This window comes from Podarcis muralis, chromosome 3, assembly GCF_964188315.1.
Source record: "Podarcis muralis chromosome 3, rPodMur119.hap1.1, whole genome shotgun sequence".
In the NCBI taxonomy this organism is placed as follows: Eukaryota; Metazoa; Chordata; class Lepidosauria; order Squamata; family Lacertidae; genus Podarcis; species Podarcis muralis.
In genome coordinates, this window is record NC_135657.1 from 35,549,937 (window position 1) to 35,570,125 (window position 20,189).

The 20,189-nt window shown below is 43.1% G+C and overlaps 1 protein-coding gene across 4 annotated transcripts in view; it reads left to right on the forward strand.

Moving 5' to 3' along the window:
- LRFN2 (leucine rich repeat and fibronectin type III domain containing 2) overlaps positions 1 to 20,189 on the forward strand; it is a 243,087-nt gene that overhangs the window by 187,399 nt on the left and 35,499 nt on the right. For all 4 annotated transcript variants that reach the window (XM_028724414.2, XM_028724417.2, XM_028724418.2 and 1 more), the window contains exon 2: positions 1,137 to 2,529. In XM_028724414.2, coding sequence (XP_028580247.2) covers positions 1,157 to 2,529 — 1,373 coding nt within the window. In that variant the 5' untranslated portion in view covers positions 1,137 to 1,156. The remainder of the gene's footprint in view (positions 1 to 1,136; positions 2,530 to 20,189) is intronic.

Below are 20,189 nucleotides of genomic sequence, written 5' to 3' on the forward strand. Positions count from 1 at the left end.
GCATTTTGCAGAAACATCCAATATTTATTTGCAAGGCTTAACCAAAGGAGCCGTTTGAATCCTTTGTCTTTCCTCTCTGTCGCAAATTAACAGTTAGGTCTGCCAACATCTCAACAATTTGTCGAGAAGGGAAAAAAACCCCTCTCAAGATAAAAAAAAGAAAATGGAAGATAGGATTATTAGCTCTCATCTCAACAAGTTTGAAATACGGCACTATATTGCACAGCTTAGACAAGCATTTCTAATAGGTCATGCGGTCAGTGGAGGCTTGGACAGTAGGTTTACGGGGGCAATAACCTATCAAATGAAAATTCAAGGCATTAAATTTTTTCCCCTCAAAATCTCAAAGCAACACACTTTCCTTGTAGAGTTAGAATGTTAGAATGGACCCCCAAGACCAATCCCCTGCAAAGAGCGTGATACACATACTCTCATACCCCAATTAAAAATCAAGGACAGGCAGGCTGGATGTTTATATCCATTCCATTTTTCCTCCAAAGAGGAATATCAAGGTGGCATTCATGGGTCTCCCTTCCCTTGCATTATTCTCACAACAACCCTGTGAGGAGGCTGAGACAGTGACAGGTCCAAAACAACACAGTGAGCTTTGTGACTGACTGGTGATTGTATCCTTCCACCAGGGATGGCGTGTCCCATTTCGCCACCTGAGGCAAAACAGGGAATGCGCTCCAGCGCTGTCCCACCACTGCCCTGCCCCACTGAAACCTCCCTTACCTGGCAACGGCAGCTTCCAGCAAGATTTCACTGAAATCACATAAGATGCTGAGTTACACCACCATGGTATCATTTTATCACTTGGCAGTTTATATTTATATTAGTATAAATTACTACAAATAAGTAAATAAATAAATATTGTTGTTGTCAGTGTATAGAAAGGAGTAACAATGCTGAGCATTTCTGATTCACCAGGTCATTATCAGAAAAATGCCCATTGGGTTATTTTGTTAGAACCATCTACATGCATTTGGCATCTGTTAAGATCAGAGTTCAAAAACTGTTTCTTTGGATGTGGTTTTTTTTTGGGGGGGGGGGGGTCAAATAAATGGGATGAAATTGGTTTAATAGCTCCAGGTGGAAATAACTTTCTAATATATAACTCTATCTCATTCTTGCAGGCCCCATCGTGTGATTTACCATGGAAAAACTGCTCTGTGGCATCCTGGTGTTTGGAGTGGCTGTTGTGGTCAACGCTTGTCCGAAATATTGTGTCTGCCAGAACCTGTCTGAGTCACTGGGGACTCTTTGCCCTTCCAAGGGCCTCCTTTTTGTACCACCAGACATAGACAGGAGGACTGTTGAACTCCGTCTTGGGGGCAACTTCATTATCAACATCAGTAGACAGGACTTTGCCAACATGACGGGCCTTGTTGACCTTACATTATCTAGGAATACCATCAGTTACATACAGCCCTATTCTTTTGCTGACCTAGAGAGCCTACGGTCCTTGCATTTGGATAGTAACAGGCTGCCTGACATTGGGGAGGATATTTTGAGAGGCCTGATTAATCTTCAGCACTTGATTATAAACAACAACCAGCTGAGCTGCATTTCAGATGAAGCCTTTGAAGACTTCTTGTTCACCTTGGAAGATCTGGATCTTTCTTACAATAACCTCAGAAGCATCCCTTGGGAATCTATAAGGAAGATGGTAAACTTGCACCAGATTAGTTTAGACCATAATTTGATAGATTATATTACAGAGGGTACCTTTGCAGATCTTCAGAAACTGGCTAGGTTGGATCTAACCTCCAACAGACTTCAGAAGCTGCCTCCTGATCCCATATTTGCCAGATCCCAAACAGCTCCATTAACCTCAACTCCATTCTCCACACCTTTATCTCTGAGCTTTGGTGGAAACCCTTTGCATTGCAACTGTGAACTGATGTGGCTGCGGCGTCTTGACAGAGATGATGATATGGAAACTTGTGCTTCTCCCCCGGGACTAAAAGGGAGGTACTTTTGGTATGTCCGGGAAGAGGAGTTCATTTGTGAGCCTCCTTTGATCACACAGCACACTCACAAATTGTTGGTTTTAGAAGGACAAACAGCCACCTTGAAGTGCAAAGCAATTGGAGATCCATCTCCAGTTATTCACTGGGTGGCACCAGATGATCGACTTATTGGGAATTCTTCAAGGACAGCTGTTTATGACAATGGCACCTTGGAAATCCTGATCACAACATCGAAGGATTATGGGACATTCACGTGCATAGCGGCAAATGCTGCTGGAGAGTCTACTGCAACAATTGAGCTGTCAATTGTCCAGCTTCCCCATCTCAGCAATGGAACAGGCCGGGCTGCCCCACCAAAATCAAGGCTTTCTGACATCACCAGCTCCAGCAAGTCAAATCGAGGGGAAACCAAGGGGCCACCTGAAAGGGCTGTGTTGGTCTCTGAGGTTACAACTACCTCAGCTTTGGTCAAATGGACAGTAAGCAAGTCAGCTCCAAGAGTTAAAATGTACCAGCTACAGTATAACTGCTCTGATGATGAGGTTCTAATTTACAGGTAAGTGTGACTGGCTGTCAGCTTTTCTTAGAAGAGAAATGATGGGGTGGCAGGTGATTTGGTTGAATAAGTTGTAATATGTGCCTCCATCTGATAGACTTGTCACAAAAGACAAGAACTGATGGATAGTGATTCTCCTTTCCTCAGTCCAAGTTGTGGCGCATATTAGGAAGGGATCGAAAGGAAACAGCTCAGAAATCAACTTGCAGTGGCTATGCTCCTCACTGTGATTAAAGTGGCATTCTTAAAATTCCTAGTTCCATCAGCCAATGTTGATCTGCAGTTTTTAGCCCATAGCAAATGAAACAGCTTAGCCTCCTCCATTTAATGGGAAGTTCTGTCTTCTCCTCTTCCCATAAACATTCTGCCTTCTCCTTTGTGAGATGCCAAACCTGCCTCATGTCACCCCTCGGCTTCCTATTGCCCAGTAATCTTATCAAATATGCATGCGACCGTGAATACAAATGGTGAGCTGTGACCTTGTTTGAGAAACTATCCACAGCTTGTTACTCCAGCAATATTCCGAGAGTAATATTGTGCTCATTACAAATGAACATTTATCATGAACATTTTCAGATACAGCAGGAAAAAAATGACTGCTGCGACTGAAAACTAAGTGCAGATTAGGTTGGCCCTAAGAGCCTTTGACAGAAGATGGGCAGCTTGTTCTTTTTCATGGTCACAGAGAAGCCATCCTTTGTGTTCTCTGTTCTGCACATTTCATAACTTCTGAATTCTTTTGAAATATTGAATGGGGAAGAGGATGAAGAGCCAACCCTTCCACCCTCAGTGAAGACTATTGATTTTTTTTAAGGTACAAATTGCATATCAGAGTGAGCTTCTTGTTTAGACAGTAGGATGCCGCTGCCTTCACAGGGTCATGCTTCGGCCATATGAAGGAGATCTCAGGGTTGCAGTGACCACCTGCAAATTAGTAGGCCTAGGAAATAATGAGAAATATTTCCCATCAATCCTGCAAGGGCACAAAGCATGAAAGTCTATCAGACTGAGAATCTCAAGTGCCGGGAATGTTTGTGCTGGTGTTATTAAGATTAATGGCAATGCCGACCAGCTATTCTAGGTATGTTCCTATGGAATTTCTACATTATACTCTTGCCCTCTGCATCTGCCTGTTATGTACAGTTAAGAGGGGAATAACAGACCCACAGTATAACACTGAGAACCCTTTAACCAGGTCTTTGGTTTGAGTAGACATATTTCTTCCTCTTACATTGCTTTCCTTTATTGTGCATTGCAGTTCTGCTCTGCTGTTTTGTTCTTTTGCTGTAGGTTGGGGTTTTTTTGTTTTTATTTGATAATTTTAATTGAAATTTGTAATTATTAGATTTTTGTAACCCACCCTGGGACCATTTTGGGAAGGGTGGGCTACAAATACAAACAATAAATAAATAAATATCCAGGTCTGTGCTGGAGACTTCCTTGAAGGCTCATGTGATGTTAATATTGTGCTAAGCATGACGTGGACCCGCAACTTTAGCTCCACCAGGAATACAGTCTGAGCTGATCACTTCCATAGATCTTGAGAAAGAAGAGGAGGAGAAGTAGAGGAGAAAGAGAGGAAGGAAGAAGTGGAAGACCAAGAGTTGCCAGGCTTTGATCCTGGGAAGGCTAGAGCAGATGAGGGGAGTGCTAAGTGCAGTACTTCCCTGGAGGGAGGAGAGAATAATTTTGCACAGCAAAAGCATGACCCCTCCTTCTCTCTTAGAAAAGAGAGTGCGAAGAAAAGTTAAAGGATGTGATCCACAGTCTGTTTGCACAGCACAGTCCTCCCAAGAGAGGGGGAAGCTTGTGATGCATTTCATACTGCAGATGACCTTAGGAACTAGAGGGAAGAATTCCCAGCACAGGAGTCATAATGGCCAGATAGACTTGTAAAGAAACAACAGCTTCCTGTACTCTTTGTTAGGCACTGCCATGCTCTGCCTCAAATATAGAAAGTGTTGAGTACCATCATGGAGGAGCTAATGTACACTAATGATGGCTGAAGTACAGGGATCAGATCCACTGAAACAATACACCAAATTATCTTTCCAGTGGAGCCTGAGACACAACTTCCTACCAAGAATGCAGTTACCGAGTCCAGTGGTTCCCAAATTTCTCCCCCTGGGCATTACTGACAATCTCTGAAGGTTTTTGTGAACCACTTAATGTTGTTTTTCCCCTGACTGTTTTAGCAATTGTTATGCACAGTGCTAGATGCTGTGCGGTTTTTATTGTATTTTTGTTGCTTCTTTAATTTCTTACTTTGTATAGCATTTTACAGAGTTCAGATTATAATAACAATGAACTACAGTATAGAAAGAGCAATAAAAATACAATTTAAAATCAGTATGAATGAATGAAGTTTGAGATCGCCTGCCCTAGTCAAACACAGTCCGGCTTCTGTAATGGGAACCTTGCAATTCCTGGCTAGAATGTCCCCATGTGGGCTGGGATATATTGAATAGCATATGCAAATTGCAATCCTACTGAAGGTGAAGGACGTTGACAAATTTGTCCCATGACTTCATGATCCTGCTGGCTGGAACTATGTTAGAATGAACAAAATTCTTCTTTTGCTCCTGAAATGTGGATCTGAGAAACGCTTTGCAACTGTTGGATTTATGACAGACTTAGCCTCATTTTATTTTGCTGTATTTCTTATTAAGGGTGATAAAAGCAAGTCTGCAAATTAAGAATTACTGCAGCATCTCAGTCTGCGTAATGGTTATATTCACACTATGAAAATGTATATTGGATATTTCCTGAGATTTATATTTTTCATATATATTTTACAGCCTGGGGAGGATAATCTGTAAAATATAAAAAATGTTCCATGTCTCAAGCATATTTAAGCAATTGTGGGCTGACTGGATTACTTAAGATTAGATTTTATTATATATAAATAGCCTGCAACACTAAATATTTTTACTAGGAAGTCCCACTGAACTCTGTGGAATATATTTCCAAATAAAATTGGATAGGATTGGACTGTTATTTAGATTTTATTTTTATCCTAATGGGGAGATTGAGGATTTAAGATACTGCAAATTTGCAATATATTTGTATCTGTATTGGTGCATATAAAGCTGTCTCACACTGAATAAGACCACAGGCCCATCTATCTCAGTGCCACCTACACAAACTACCACAGCTCTCCAAGGTTTCAGACATAATTCTATCCCAGCTCTCCCTAGATATGCCAGAGATTGAATATTGGACTTTCTGAATGCAAAACACACGCTCAGTTATGTGTACTATGTTGATGCCTCTGGCACCAACTGGATGAACTAGTGTGATGGGACAGGCTTTTCATGAACTTTCCAAATGCTAAGAGGTTCACTTGGAATGTTTTTGAAGATTCCCAGTACTTAGGGCAGAATATTTGCCTTCTGTGTGACATGGGGTCAGTTTGACTGGGATGGAAATTTGATGCAGGTCCTTGGTACAGCAGTGCTGAGCTGGTTGAAGACAGGTAAACAGGTAGATGCTTGTGTTAAGGATAAGGAACTAGGCAGTGCTTTTTTCTGGGGGGATGCAGGGGTATGCATACCGCTAAACATTTTGTGAATCTAACAGGAGAAGAAACAAAAAATTGTAAAAAAATTAGTTTCTTCTCTAGCACGGTGATTGTTAAGTTTCGTTGTTACCCCCTCTGATGGCGGCCTCATTTCCTTTCCTGGTGTAATGCATGTTCTTTGTACTTTTGGCCATTTACTGTATTTATTTTTCCTGATCTGAACTAGAAAATGGTGACTTTATTGAGTCAAAGTGAGAGTACCCCTAAACATTAGGTTTTTTAGGGGGGAAAGGCACTGGAACTAGGGATACACAAGGAATTCAGCAGCTGCAAAGTCTGATATAATCTAACATGATCCACAACTCCAGAACTAATATGTGGATTAGAATTTAATTATCCACCAGCTTTGACCCTTCTCAACTGTCCCTGAATGCATAAAATATGGTTCTCAGCATAGCTAAAATGGGGTAGGGTGTGCAGCTTAAAATGAGCATTTTTAAAAATAAAAAAACACCATGCATATTTTGAGATAAAATACATTAAAAATACAAAAAAAAGCAGGTTGGTTTATAAAAAAAATCACAGAATAATTCAGAAATGAGATGGAATAAATGTATGAGTGAATGCATGTGCAGGTGGCACAGACTAGAAATAGGCTGATTTGTCCATCCCTAAATAGATTGCTCTTAAGTGGTAGACTTAGCAACTGGGAAGATGAAAAGCGGAGAAATGTAAGGAAAACAGTAGAGAAAACAAGGAAATGTTGCAAGAGGGGGCTATCGAGAATGAATAAACCTTAAAGCATTTGAGGCTCTAAGAGAATCTACAGCTAAACTTGGGGGTGATAGGAATTGTGGTCCGGCAACATTGGTGGGCCAATGATTTCCCACGCCAACATAGGGCCTATAGGTGTACTCTTTACCAACCCGTTCCTTCCAGATGCTTTGGACTACAACTCCCATCAGCCCCAGCCAGCACTGCTGTGGCTGAAAGAGTTGTACACAAATGGCAGGAAAGAAGCAGTCAATTAGAAGTGAGGCATTTGGACTGGCAACCTTAACAGGGCGACAAGAACCAAAAAGCGAGAAGAACACACACAGGAAGAAGTGTTCTTTTAAGATGGCACTTTCAGCCTACAATATGGTGATGATGATAACTATATGTTGCAAAGTCAATTGAAGGAAACTGAAAGGTGCTCAGCATTTTGGAGGATGGCACATCCTTAACACTAGAGTGTAAATTTTAGCTTTGTAAACTAATGTGTGAGCTAATCCTTGGGAATCAAACATTTCAGCTACTGAATGATCGAAAAACGGGAGTGTTCTGGTTTCTGAACATTCTTTTGGAAGCTGAACGTCTGACGGGGCTTCCGAATGGCTACAGGAGCTGTGCTTTGGAAGTTGAATGCTTTGGAAGTTGAACGGACTTCTGGAATGGATTCTGTTCGACTTCCAAAGTACAACTGTATTGTCCTTGTGAAAATCGAATGGTGGAGAAATGTCCCATATCATAAGATGGGACCAAAAGCACATCTAGTGAGACCCCCAGGTATAGGGCTGTATATAAATTCAATAAACAACAACAACAACAGTCCAGCATCCTATTCTCACTGGCTAATTGGATGCCTATGGGAAGCCTGCTAGCAATTGCATTCTGCTGCACACGATGCTCAACAACTGGTATTCAGATTGGCATATCCCTTTTTGACAAGTCAGAAAGATTTGTGGATGGAACGGAGAAAGTTCTTTACTACCCTCTGACTGAGATTTAAGGTTGCAACCGTATGTCTACTTGTGCCTCTGCTACTGGTTCATACTCACTCTCTGTCTTCCTCAACATGAGCCCAATTAGCTAGCTGCAGAGTCTACCTGCTGAGCACGGTCTGTGGCATGTGGGTGGCATGAAGAGAACTCCCCTAGTTTCTAGCTTTGCAAACAGCTGACCTGCAGCAGTTCCAGTGCAGTATGCCATCTTCTGTACTCCTTTTTGGGGGTCACAGACTGCCCTGCACAATTAAACTTCAAGAGGTTAAACTTTGAACATCAGACAGAAGAACTGTTGGTTAAAAAGAAATGTAGGAAATGGAATGGCCTGAAAGACTGTTCTGAAGCTGCACAATTAATCGTAGTATCCGGGCAGGTAGAAGAAGTAGGCTTTTTAAAAAATCCTTTAATGAAAGATGAGGAACCTGTGGCCATCCAGATATTGCTGTCTTTAACTCCCACCATCCCTGATCATTGGCCATGGTGGCTGGGGCTGATGGGAGTTGGAGTCCAGTAACATCTGGAGAGGCTCAGGTTCCACATCCCTATTCTACAGGCAGAAGGAAGTCCCCAAGAAAGGGCTCTGCTCCCCCAAGATCTTAAACTTATTAACGGAATCCAAACGTCACTGCCCAGACAGAGATGTTGATGGGTCCTAAATGTGAGCATTGTTATGACATGTTCTGCCAATACATGCCAATTGTCATCAGGATTGTTACTTTGAGGAAACAGACACCCCAATCATTAGTGGAATTATGATCCCCTTTGTCAATTACATCAGGGAACTCCTGCAGCTATCGCTTGACTACAAATTTCTGTGGTGTGTTTTATTTGTGACATCTCTTGATGATGCTCCACTGTGTAAGGCAAATCAGAATAACAATAGGGTTGCTGTAAATGTAAGTTTTGCAGGGTCTCAGACTGAAAGAGGATAGGGAAAAGCTGAAATCTGCAAGAGTTCATTTGATCTATAATGCCAAGTAGAAATGAGCCCAGTCCATGCATCCAAAAAACATGTGATGACTTAAACTGAGTAGGGAGAGTTTTTACCCATCCAACTGTGCCTGTTCTACCCACAACATTCCCACATGGAGTGTGAAGGTTTGATGATTGTTTAAAGGTAAATGGTAAAGGAACCCCTGACCATTAAGTCCAATCGTGGCTGACTCTGGGGTTGTGGCGCTCATCTCGCTTTATTGGCCGAGGGAGCAGGCGTACAGCTTCCGGGTCATGTGGCCAGCATGACTAAGCCACTTCTGGCGAACCAGAGCAGTGCATGGAAACGCCGTTTACCTTCCTGCCGGAGTGGTACCTATTTATCTACTTGCACTTTGACGTGCTTTTGAACTGCTAGGTTGGCAGGAGCTGGGACCGAGCAACGGGAGCTCACCCCATCACAGGGATTCGAACCGCCAACCTTATGATCGGCAAGTCCTAGGCTCTGTGGTTTAACCCACAGCGCCACCTGCGTCCCCTGATTGTTTAGAAGTACATTAAAAGTGATGATTGTTTAGAAGTACATTAAAAGCCTCCCCATGATTATTAACCTTGCATTATAACGGTGGCTGCTTCAGACCTGCTCAAAATGGGAAGGTTGGGGTGGAGTGGGCATGCCCAAAATGTGAAAGGGTATTGAAGACTCAACCAATGTCTCCCTCTCCAGTTTAAGCCTTCCTGCAGTCTTTTGAATGTATGAACTGGGCAATTGATGCAATAGAATGCAATGAGAAATGGATCAGCATGAGCAAGCATGAAAGGGTCCTAAACATCCTCACACACACAACCCATGAAACAACCCAGTTCTATTAACTATAACTCATCTCTCAAAACTCAAAAACTTTCAAATGTGACTTAGTAACCTGATGAAGAAAGCATGTTCTATGGGATATGGTGGGGCTGATGTCCAAGTCAATGAAAAGGCTCCTATATAGCATGAGATGAAACAGCTTGTTCAGAGACAGATGTGGAAATTTCGTATCTGGCAATGATTTCCATATTGGATTTTTTTTTTTTTCATTCACAGTGACCTTTAGCTATATAAACATTTTTTTGTGTATCGCTAAGACCTAAAAATGTGACTGCTGCTGTTGCCATAGCAATGTGCTATGTTATTAACAGAATGCTAGGATGTCACTGTGAAATCATGCCACAGAGTGAGTTCAAATGAATGGTGGAAATGGCAAATGAGATGGGGACTGCAGCACAGGAAGATGCTATGGTGTCTAGTCCACGAGAGTTCTGCCATGTCTCTCGTGTGCAGCAGGTACATGGCTCAACATCTCCTTGCTCAGCTCAGCTTTCAAAATTAATCCAATAAGATGTGAGTTCTGATGGTGGTGTGGTGTAGTGGTTAGAGTTTTGGACTAGGACCTACGAGTCCAGGGTTCAAATCACCACTCAGCCATGAAGCCTACTGGGTCACCTTGGGACAGTTACCTCCTCTTACCTGAATCTACCCCTCAGGGTGGTTGTGTGGATAAAATGAGAGGAAGAAAAATGTGTATGCCACATTGAGCTCCTTGGAGGAAAAGTGGGATATAAATGCAAACCAAGATCACTTCAGTATGCCATCTGAATCCAGCTAGATTACAAACATAGAATGCATGGATAAGGGGGTACTATTAAGTGGAGTGTGGTCTATAGGCAGAAGATGTTTCGGGGGGCGGGGAGGCGTTGGCTGCTATATGTTGGTCACTTTCAAACTGGCAGTGTGTAACCGTACTTTTGCTTTGTAATGGGTGTGCAACATCCAATTATTTGGAAAATCTCTTTTTAATGTAGCAAATCATGTTTTGAAGATTTGTGCATTAAAGTCATAGTTCCGAACTCTGCCTTGGGAATCTTACTTACGAAAGGCTGGCTGTGTTCCCTGTAACTTTGGTGTTAATCAGCTGCAAAGACATGGGAGTTATACTTGTGGAAGTGAACATATCACAGGAAGTTTTCTGGATGTTAAGAAAATTATCTCTAGCAACTCTTTAAGCCACTTGGTGATGCTCTGTTTTAGCTCTGTCACTAATTGTTTATCTAACTCATCAAAGGCTCTACATTCTCACTCGAGGCACATTCAGGATGAGTAACGCCACAGTGCTTACCCACAACAGCTGCCACATTTCCTCTCTTAGCCGCGCAGCACCCAAATGACAAGGCCCTCCCTGGCCCTTTCAGTATGGAGAAGCTACTCCATGGAAAGTCTGTTTTGTTTAAACTTCAAATGACTCACTGTTGTCATGTGTGAGTTGGACGTTTTAACTTATTCATGTTTTTGCACGTTGTGAATATTAAAAGCCAACGAAAAGGGCCACATATTACATTGGAATTCCACATATTACATTGTGTAGGCGATATTGCAAAGGAACACAATTGAACGGGCTACATTTATTTTTTACATGTTTCGTATTTGGGTGGAGGAAATATTATTAGGAACCTAGGAAGCCGCCTTCTACAGAGTCAGGGTGTAAAGAACCCAAAGAGTGCTCACTAATGGTTTCCCATTATCCTGGGGTGGGAGGGACAAGTGGGGCACCCCATGGTTCTGTCCTGGGCCCGTTGTTGTTCAACGTCTTATTGTTCAACTGTAGGGACATCAAGGGTGAATGCAAGGCATTTATTTAAGCAACAAGTATCAGATTTCATACATCTCTAGCAATTTGGTACCAACATACTTTAAAGACCATATCCTCCCACAGTAACCTCTTTGGACATTAAAATCATTCTTGAAGCCATGCACACCTTGAGGATAGATGCACACCTAAGACAGGGTCTTTTCTGTTTTGACACTCCAACTTGAGAATGATCACTCTGGGGAAGGTCACCTGACACCGAGCCAGCAGCCGCCGAGACCTTATAACACTGGTACTGAAAGACCTACTTTGGTTCCCACTATGTTTCCGAGTACAATTCAAAATGTTGGTGCTGACCTTTAAAGCCCTAAATGGCCTCGGCCCAATATACCTGAAGGAGCGTCTCCATCACTCAGCCCGGTCAATGAGGTGCAGCTCTGAGGGCCTTCTGGCAGTTCCTTCACTGCAAGAAGCGAGGTTACAGGGAACCAGGCAGAATGCCCTCCCTTCAGATGTCAAGGAAATAAACAACTATCTGACTTTTAGAAGACATCTGAAAGCAGCCCTGTTTAGGGAAGTTTTTAATGTTTGATCTTTTATCATGTTTTTAGTATTCTGTTGGGAGCCACCCAGAGTGGCTGGGGTATAAATAATGTAGTTGTTGTTAATGTTTTTAGACTGTTGATCTAACATAACATCACAGTGGACACATTTTATTTTGGGCAGCTCTGTTAGTTCTTTACTGTGTGTGTGTGTGTGTGTGTGTGTGTGCACGCGAGAGTGTGTTTATCCTGTTTTAAATTACTGTTAACTGCTGTGGCTGTCTTTGGGCTGAAGAATGAGATAAGATATGAAAGGATGAACTAAGCAGGGACATTTTCATGTAATATCAATGCCATATACTCTGCTTGAACTTCGCGTGTGGAAGAATTCATTTTCCCTATCCACACCTTTGCTTTGAGCTCCTGAAGCAATGGCTCCAACTGAGATTAAATGGCTTGCGCAAGTCAGCTCCTTTTCTCTCACCTTCCTTTCCTCCACCTTAAGAAATGGTTGAAACCCACTTGTTTGCCAGAACCATTTGTGTTCTGAAAACTAAACACAAGAAGACAAGAAAAACATTACTGCCTCATGACAAAAGTCTAGAAGGTATCTCTCATTGAAAAGAAATGGTATGCAGGGCAAACTCACCTATAGCTCAGTTTGTAAGTCAGCATGAATGTGTGCATCTATTACTTTCAGATCTCCTGGTTTCTCATTTCCCCCAGTCTTTAATTCAGTTCTCCACATTTCTGCAGCAATTTTCAATTTTTAGAAACAAAATTCTGATTAAGTTTGGCAGCATTTTAATGCAAATTTCTCCTACTAAACACATTTAGAGAAGTGCAGATTTTGAAGGTGGACTGTATTTTGGTTCTCATATTGCTTCAGAAAGTGCAAATTAATTAGATTCACCTTTAAATGCAAACCCCATCAAATTTCTCCCCTATTCCGATAAGCTAGTTAAGAGAATGTGCATGACTTTTGGCCAATTTACTCCTATTGATTTAAATTAGGCTCTCTAAGAATAAAACCACGTCTTTTCTCACAACTGCATAGTCAGCTGGCCAACCACAGGGCTTTTATTCTTGCTAAGTACCTGTAAACATCACACTAATTACACATAGTTTTGTCTTCTGCATGTGTGGTGCAATTGCTCCTTAAAGATAGGGAAATTCTGAGAAGTATATACTGTCTTTATTTCATGCCTTGCAGCAAATTGTCAGAGCATGGAAAATAATAGATATCGTAAAAGCACAAAGCGTGCTTCCCAAGAGAAATTATTGAAGCACAGAGACTGGAAAACTACCTCGGCTTCTCCAGTTTTGTTTGATACAGGTTTGTTTTTCTTTAAACAGTCCCCTTCAGGCATTCACTGGAAAGGGCAATGGATTCCTGCCCCCAATGTCCTCATCTGCACAAGAAGACCATTATGATTTGTGACCATGCAGATCAAGGGGGTTGTAGGCAAGCTTCATTATTCCCAGGGGGAAAGGGCAATAACCCATGTCCCACTTATTCCTAGAAAAGCAGTCTGGTGAGGCTGGCTGAGGCCTTCTGTTGCTGGCTAAGGTAAAGGTACCCCTGCCCGTATGGGCCAGTCGTGTCCGACTCTAAGGTTGTGCGCCCATCTCACTTAAGAGGCCGGGGGCCAGCGCTGTCCGGAGACACTTCCGGGTCACGTGGCCAGCGTGATGAAGCTGCTCTGGTGAGCCAGCACCAGCGCAGCACACAGAAACGTCTGTTGCTGGCTACCCTCCCCTTTTTCAAGGCAAGTGGTTTCTTCCACCTCAGGGAAAGGAGAGGTGTACCTACTGGGAAAGACAGAGGGAGGATAGGGTGCAGTGTACAGCATAAAACAAATGCAACACACACACAACAACAACAACAACAACATCAACAACAGATAAAACTTTGAAATCTACTTGCTCATAAATTTAATCTATGCATGGTATGAATGGTTCCAAAATACTATCCTTTTTGATCTGAATTACCATGCAAGCCTAACACCCACATGTGTTGGTGAGGAAAGGTAAAAAACTACTAGCCCTCAGGGGAGGCTTACAACAGGGAAAACAGGGATAAAGTTCAAACCAACACTACGAAAACAAGTTCATAGTAACATAGCAGAGGAACAGCAAATATAACAACATACATTTCAGTACTATAAATATAATACAGTTGCTTAAACAACATGCCACATCTAGTAGCAAAAATAACAAGGGAGCTTCACAGTTTCACATTAGACCTAGAAACACCCCTCCCATGATGTTGCTGCATGATGTTGCAACCAGTTCAAGGAGGGTGTCCCTGTCTGTTCGCTTCCTCCTCCTTATTCTCAGTGCTGCCCCTAGAAAAACTCAGGACGGAGGAGGACAAAAACTAGAATCACTTGGCTCTGCCTATCATTGGCTCCCGTTATGCCTGTCAGTGCCTCTGGCTCCACCCACTGCTGGGCTTTCTGGTGTATGTCCCACTACTACTAACAGCCACCAGCCACTGCAGTGTACCCTGCCATGCTGACTGAGTTGGAAGTTATGCTGGTAAAGAGAACAAACAGGAGGCATGTCAAGGGCAGGAATGGCCATGTGGGGGGCCAGGGAAACAAAATAATGCTGCATACTAACTCCCTTCATTCACTGGTACCCCCCCCCCAAGAGCTCAGTCTGACCGACACCACCCAAAATGCAGGTGTAATTAAATTCACAGAAGGGCAGAAAATGAAGTTTTATACTGCTTCCTAACCCCAGCCAGAAACCTCTGGCAGCAGCATGCCAATTTAAGTAATCACAGCCTCCCCCCAAAGAATCCTGGGAGCTCGGATGCTGAAACCCCTATTTCCCTCACAGAACTACAATACACAGAGTTTTAACAACCAATCCCTCTTCCCAGGGGACTCTGGTAATTGTAACCCTGTGAGGGGAGTACAGTGGTACCTCAGGTTACATACGCTTCAGGTTACAGACTCCGCTAACCCAGAAATAGTGCTTCAGGTTAAGAACTTTGCTTCAGGATGAGAACAGAAATTGTGCTCCGGTGGCGTGGCAGCAGCAGGAGGCCCCATTAGCTAAAGTGGTGCTTCGGGTTAAGAACAGTTTCAGATTAAGTACGGACCTCCGGAACGAATTAAGTACTTAACCTGAGGTACCACTGTAGAGGGTTTCTTAACAACTCTCAGCACGCTACACAAACTACAGTTCCCAGGATTCATTGGGGGAAGGCATGACCATTTAAAGTGGTATAATTCTGCTTTGGTCCTTACACAGGATATACACTAGTGTATCTGCCCTGTGATTTGGTACCTGGTTAGGCTTGCTCTGCCCCATTGCTTAGCCATTGATTTGTTTTTTTATAGTTGAACATCAAATTTTCTTTTTAGTGATTCTGGCCTCTGCTGCCGCTAAAGGAAAGATCTCTTTTTGACTCAGGTTCCCCGTCTCCATTGAAAAACAACTCTTTGGATGTTCTCTCTTTCCCTGCTGTGTTGCTTATGCAGTCCCTCTCCTGCCCTATAATGATGTTGACTATACTTTATGTAGCTAATTAATCCAGAGCTGTAATATATTCCAGCAGCAAATAATGTCCCAGAGTTTCTCTTTGGGATTCTCCACGGGACCGTGGGTATATTTCTGGGGGGTGGGGGGAGGCGGTATATACAGCTAACTTGAAGCAGAATTTATGATCTAATTGGAGGATAGGAGAGAGGCAGCAGTGGTTTGTGTAATTCTGGAACTGGGACTCTGTAAAACCTCTAGCCATGATGCTTCAAGGCAGAATGGCAGCACTTGGTTATTATTATTTTTTAAAGGCAGAATAATTATTTCAAACATCTTGCAATTGGCTTTAAAGGACAAGTTTATTTCAGAGTCTTCAAATGCAAAGAGCTAACATTTCTCCTATAAGACCCTGCTGTGACTATCACGAAAAGGCAGAGGTTATGAATGTAAATGTCTTAGAGCAGGGCTGGGGAAACTTTTTCAACCTGAAGGCTTTGTTCCTTTCTGGGCAAGCTTCTGAGGGTCACTGTTGGAGGGGCCCAGAGGCAAAAGTGGATAGGACAACAACTGTAAATTTTACCTTTGTAGGCCAGTTTCTACACAGATGTGCACACCCCTTTTATCCTCCATCCACGCAAGAGTCATGATCAGAGTTTAAGGAAACATCTCAGGCAGGCAAAAACACTCACAGAGGTTGTGAAGCACTCAAGGGGTGGCTGAAAGTCCCCACCCCTCTCCTCCGTCACTCTGTTACTCCGTAGTAGCATCAAATATTCCCAACGAGTCAGGAAATAAAAGCAGTTATTTCTGCATAGTTGTTCTCAAAAAAAAGCTCAACAACTGGGCGGATCTTTGCACCCTGGCGGCACATATGCTAAAGACGGCCCTGGTGGCAGCAGGGGTGGGCAGGGTACCTACAGGGATGCTGCCCTACAGAATTCTGCTGCCCGATGTAGCTTATTCAGTCTGCCTCATGGGCAGCCCGGCCCTGGAAATTGCTCCATTACCATTCATTTTGTAGGGGGCAATGCGTGGTTTGACAAAAAAGAAATGGTGAGGACATTGAGCGGGGCTTCTGAATTGAAAGGCTGGGCTGGATGAATCCCAAGCCGGAATTAAGATCGCCGGAAAAAATATCAACAACCTCAGATATGCAGATGACACAACCTTGATGGCAGAAAGTGAGGAGGAATTAAAGAACCTTTTAATGAGGGTGAAAGAGGAGAGCGCAAAATATGGTCTGAAGCTCAACATCAAGAAAACGAAGATCATGGCCACTGGTCCCATCACCTCCTGGCAAATAGAAGGGGAAGAAATGGAGGCAGTGAGAGATTTTATTTTCTTGGGCTCCATTATCACTGCAGATGGTGACAGCAGTCACGAAATTAAAAGACGCCTGCTCCTTGGGAGAAAGGCGATGGCAAATCTAGACAACATCTTAAAAAGTAGAGACATCACCTTACCAACAAAGGTCCGTATAGTTAAAGCCATGGTTTTCCCAGTGGTGATGTATGGAAGTGAGAGCTGGACCATAAAGAAGGCTGATCGCCGAAGAATTGATGCTTTTGAATTATGGTGCTGGAGGAGACTCTTGAGAGTCCCATGGACTGCAAAAAGATCAAACGCATCCATTCTTAAGGAAATCAGACCTGAGTGTTCACTGGAAGGACAGATCGTGAAGTTGAGGCTCCAATACTTTGGCCACCTCATGAGAAGGGAAGACTCCCTGGAAAAGACCCTGATGTTGGGAAAGATGGAGGGCACAAGGAGAAGGGGACGACAGAGGATGAGATGGTTGGATAGTGTTCTCGAAACTACAAACATGAGCCTGACCAAACTGCGGGAGGCGGTGGAAGACAGGGGTGCCTGGCGTGCTCTGGTCCATGGGGTCACGAAGAGTCGGACACGACTAAACGACTAAACAACAACAAAGTAGTGGGGAACCTCTGGCCCATCTGCCTCCTCCCCTCTCTGAAGCCCCATCTTTTCACTTCACAACTAATTGCCTCATCAGCTGAGTAGTGGGGGGAGATTGTGGGGAGATGAGATTTCAGCATCCCTTCCCTCCGCTGCCTTCCTACTAAACTGATGGCAGGAAAATAGCCCAGAAGAGGGACACTGTGACAGAATTGGCCTGAAAAGCTAATCCCAAAGTAGCTGTAAAATCTGCATTCTGGATCTTTACTCAGAGATCAGAGGCTTCTTAAGCCTTTTCCTGGCTCCATATTTTGCTGCAAGACAAGAACACTTCTTTCTTCCTCTTCCACTGCAAACGACTTGGGCCAGCCTCCATTAGCAATGCTCCCCACTCCTTCTTCCTGCATACATCTAAGGGATGACTTTATGAAAAGTTAGGGAGACAGGGATCTAACATGCTGGCATGTTTGGAATAGACATTTAAGAGAACCTAAAGGCCTGGGTGGAGGGGAAATTGTGAGTGCCATCTACTAAGCCTGGGGGCAGGGGGGATGATTTGATAGAGGTAGAAACAAGAGAGACAAAAGGCTTATAAACATTGGAGTGGTGATCACAGCATTTAAGGAAATTATAAAAACGCAGATCACCATTTCAGTGAGCATGTGGAGCTGCTGTGATCTGTCCTTACCCTTGTTTTTTAAACAACCGGTAACAAAAAATGTGTTAGCTTTCCAACTTCTATCTGTTTGCTCAAAATAAATTGCTCTGTTCTTTCCTCCTGGCTTATAAAATGGAGTTTTTCCTCCCTCTTTCTATCTAGCTCAGGACAATCGGAAATGGTAGCATTTTATTTACTTAAAAGAGATCTGTGGTGTTGTAAATATTTTCCTTTTCCCGGGATATACGGCTTGGGGAAAGAAGGTTTTGCTGCCTGTCTGAGCACAAATTAGTGGATGCCTGACTCTGTGTATGTGTGTGGGTGACACAAAAAAGTCAGAAAGAAATTGCTTTCATTTGCTTTCTGGAATAGTAACAGTGTTGGACTGCCGTGCTAAAAAAAAAGTTTGTGCATAATTTATTTGGGAATAGCCCAAATGATCCCAAGCAAATGATCCCAAGCAGAATCACAATGAATTATTTTCCTAGTTCACTAAAATCATACTTCTCTGGGATGTGAGGGCGATCTGGCTGCGACATCTGTCACCCCATTGATCGCCAGGGTTGATTCGGCTGATCTGGCTGGCTAGGCGGGTGTCCCCTTCCTCCCTCACCGCTCCATGTGCGTCCCTCCCGAAGCTGCGCGCTCGGTGGAAGAGGACGACCATCCCAGATAGAAGGAGTGTACCGTTCTTCGGTCAAGGGTATACGATAGCTGCGCTCCCCTGATAGAACCTCCAAACAAGCTCAAGGTCCATTTGTAGGAGAACGTAGGGTAGTCAAGACTCCAAGACTCCAGACACATCCAAGTAAGGCGCTGCATGTGGCAGTTTGCCATTCTTTTTTAAAAAAAATAAAATAAAAAATAAAATCATACTTCTCTGAGCTTTGGGTGTGAAAGCGGGATCTAAACAGCAAAGCTAGACTAAAATGGTAGCATGATTATTTTGCAATCATGCTTTCCCTTAACAAACCTTTCTTTCTTTCTTTCTTTCTTTCTTTCTTTCTTTCTTTCTTTCTTTCTTTCTTTCTCTCCCTTCCTCTTTTCCTTCTACATGGAAAATACTTCCAGGAAGTGGGGGTAATGTGGAAAAAAAATGCCCTTTCTAGTTATTTATTTTTTAAAAGGTAAAACCACCTATCACAATAGCCCCTGGGCATATTTGCCTGTAATTTGGCAAGTTTCTTCTCTCCCATGTCCTCAGTTTTCAAACTGATTAAAAACAATAACTTGTGTTTTAATATCAATCTAATTTGAATATAGCAAAAAGATATACATCCAGATCTACATTGTCAAGCATTCATCACAGGAGTGCTAACTGATGTGGCCAAAGTACCAGAGATTCTATTTTCCCTGTATTAAATGTGAAGGTGAAATTCCAGTCAACGGTTGAATAAAACATCCAGGTTATATGTGCCATTTCTTTAAAGTGTAGCAGGCAGCTAAGCCCAATGGATCTAAGGAAGTTTCAAGGCAGAGGTTGCTGAGCAATGAAGCGGTGAAAGCAATTAAGAGAAACTGTGGGAACGTCCTTAGCCTTGTTTCTTGCCCAGAAATCCTCCATCTATGGTGCTTTAGTGTGTTCATTCATTCAACAAATTATGCAATAAAATAGGTCACCATTTTACAGGTGGGGACCTGAAGCAAGAAGTCCTGAACTGCCCAAAAAACTGGAGTGAGTCCATGGCACAGGTCTCCCAAATGTAAGCCCAACTGATTATCCAAATGATCACAGTTCCTCCTATTTGGCTGATGAAGAGAAATCAGAGCCTATGGCAGAAATGAGCTAGAAATATTCTGGCATGATCAGTTGTGCTTTGCTGTGCTTGCAATTATATGATTTTTGAAGCAGCAAACAGCAATTCAGAGAAGTGTGATCTGGATAGCGAAAGGATGCAGTTACTAAAATTGCATATTTACTGCTGTGACTAACAAAACAGAGGTATCAAAGTCAAAGCAAACATTTCAGCTTCTACCCTTCTTCAGCCATCCTGATGTGAATCAAAGGGTGCTTATGCCAAGGTGGCAGTTACAGAATATTGAAGACAGGATATGCAGAAGTGCTGCATTTGCTGTTCATAGCAGGGGTGGATTGGGGGGGGGGGGAGGACACAGCAGCAGCACCCTCAGAGGTGATGGCACTGTGTTCACCAGGGCAATGATGGGATGAGTCAGGGGGCTCTGGGTTGGTGATGCCAGTGT